Source organism: Rhagoletis pomonella, unplaced genomic scaffold (genome assembly GCF_013731165.1).
Source record: "Rhagoletis pomonella isolate Grant_MI unplaced genomic scaffold, Rhpom_1.0 Rhpom_scaffold_00001, whole genome shotgun sequence".
Lineage (NCBI taxonomy): Eukaryota > Metazoa > Arthropoda > Insecta > Diptera > Tephritidae > Rhagoletis > Rhagoletis pomonella.
The window spans coordinates 1,414,514-1,416,248 of record NW_023458555.1 but is presented as its reverse complement, the minus strand read 5'-3'; the positions used below and the strand labels follow the sequence as shown (position 1 = coordinate 1,416,248).

Genomic DNA, 1,735 nt, shown 5'->3' with positions numbered 1-1,735 from the left:
ATATCAATTCATATTTGGGTACTAAGGATTCTTAAACTTTCCATTTTTGATTTCGAGAGTTTCACAGAGAAAAAAAAACGAAATGAAATATAAATCAAACCTTTAAGTCTTTGAGTTGTGATTTTTACTATAAATATAAATATATAATCGTAATTGTTATACTTCCTGGAATTTTTCAGTCAAACATACATACCAAATTAAATCTATTCCACATAGAAACCCCATTTTAATCCGAACCTTTTGCCGGATCTGGCGGCGTATGCATACTAAACTTTTGGGGTTGCTGATTACGAATCTGATGTCAGATTTTCAAAATGCAAAATGGCGGATCCAATGTGGCGATCAACTTAAACAAAAAAATTGATTGGATTTGTTTGAAGCTCGGAACTACCATTTTGAATTTTGAAAATCTGACATCAGATTCGTAATCAGCAATGCCATAAATCCACTGGTAACGAGTTTCAACCCATGACAATGCTTAAAACGTTCAGTATCAACGTTTTAATTTAGGCAATTTTTTAAGAACTTGCTTGCCATATTGTATTAAAAAAACTGACTTCAGTTCGTTCAGTATCAACCTTTTAATTTTGGTAGTCCCTTTTCAAAAGCATATTTTCGGGCACTGGGCCCATTCTATCTGTCCAGACAGGTATGTAATTAAGGGAATGTCCCCTAATAATACCAGAGTAAAAACCCAAATCTTAGCGCATTTTAATATGTCACGAAAATAAAAAAAAATTTAGAAGATCGGCGTTTTTATAAAAACCGACTAGCGCGGCAACAACAACCTCTAAAAAGAGTTCCCACGACAGTCGGGTCTACGTAACCGGAACGACCCAGATTTATAACTGGCCATGGACTGTCACTCCAGCAACACTCCCCAAAAACGTTTTGGGGAACTTGTATGCTGCTACAGCAGCAACAACCTCTAAAAAACCTTTTTTTTCAAAATAAAAAATACGTTTATAATTTTTTATCACAAATAACAATAATTTGAAGTAGCGTTTATGAATTTCCTAAACACAAAAATTAGAACCACTCTAATGTACATGCATGTAAATGTACGAGCGGACAGGACGAGGTTCGTTGCGATGAGTTGTGTGAGGTACAAATGCTTGTATCAAAAGTAACGAGTAAAGTAACGATATGAAAGTAACGGCTGTTGATTGGATTAGTAACGAATACATACGGCTATCCAAATATTCGTTACTTTTACAGCCCTACGCTAAATACAAAGCAGTCGCAACTCAAAACTTATGAAATTTTAGGAGAACCAAAAAGCTGTAGAACAGGAAGAAGCAACGACATTAGCGCCAATAAAGAAATATTACGGAAAAGCGATTTTCAAAAGTTTAGGTCTTCGATTATTTTGTATTTATAGTGTGATATGTACATACATACATATGTATGTTCAGCACTCCAACACGCCGCGATTGAACAGCCACGGCAGGACAACCTCAGCGTGCCTTCGAAATCTGGCGCTGGTGTACATTTGCTTCTTAAATTCATTCCCGGCTTCATTTTCCCCGACTAGGGCTGCGACGTCGGCTTTGTCAGTGGGATCCAACAATACGGCGCCCATAACTCCAGTGACTGTCGTATAAGCTATAAAGATTGAGCGTTGAAGCAAAGTCTTGTTAGGTTTATTTTACAGTTACTTACCCCAAATGTTGGTTCTGTGTAAAAGGATGTGTAGATCTTTCAGTTTTGGTATTTGCTTGGGATACTTCAAGAG

The 1,735-nt window shown here is 36.7% G+C and overlaps 2 protein-coding genes across 2 annotated transcripts in view; both read right to left on the bottom strand.

Annotated features, from left to right (window-relative positions):
* LOC118735727 (serine/threonine-protein kinase rio2) overlaps positions 1-1,735 on the bottom strand; it is a gene marked incomplete in the record, with an annotated part of 254,041 nt that overhangs the window by 100,043 nt on the left and 152,263 nt on the right.
* Positions 1-1,735, bottom strand: part of LOC118750186 — a 15,562-nt gene that overhangs the window by 3,910 nt on the left and 9,917 nt on the right. Inside the window, exons 8-9 of the mRNA XM_036484918.1 lie at positions 1,663-1,731; positions 1,419-1,605 (exon numbers count right to left, since the gene is read on the bottom strand). Coding sequence (XP_036340811.1) covers positions 1,419-1,605; positions 1,663-1,731 — 256 coding nt within the window. The remainder of the gene's footprint in view (positions 1-1,418; positions 1,606-1,662; positions 1,732-1,735) is intronic.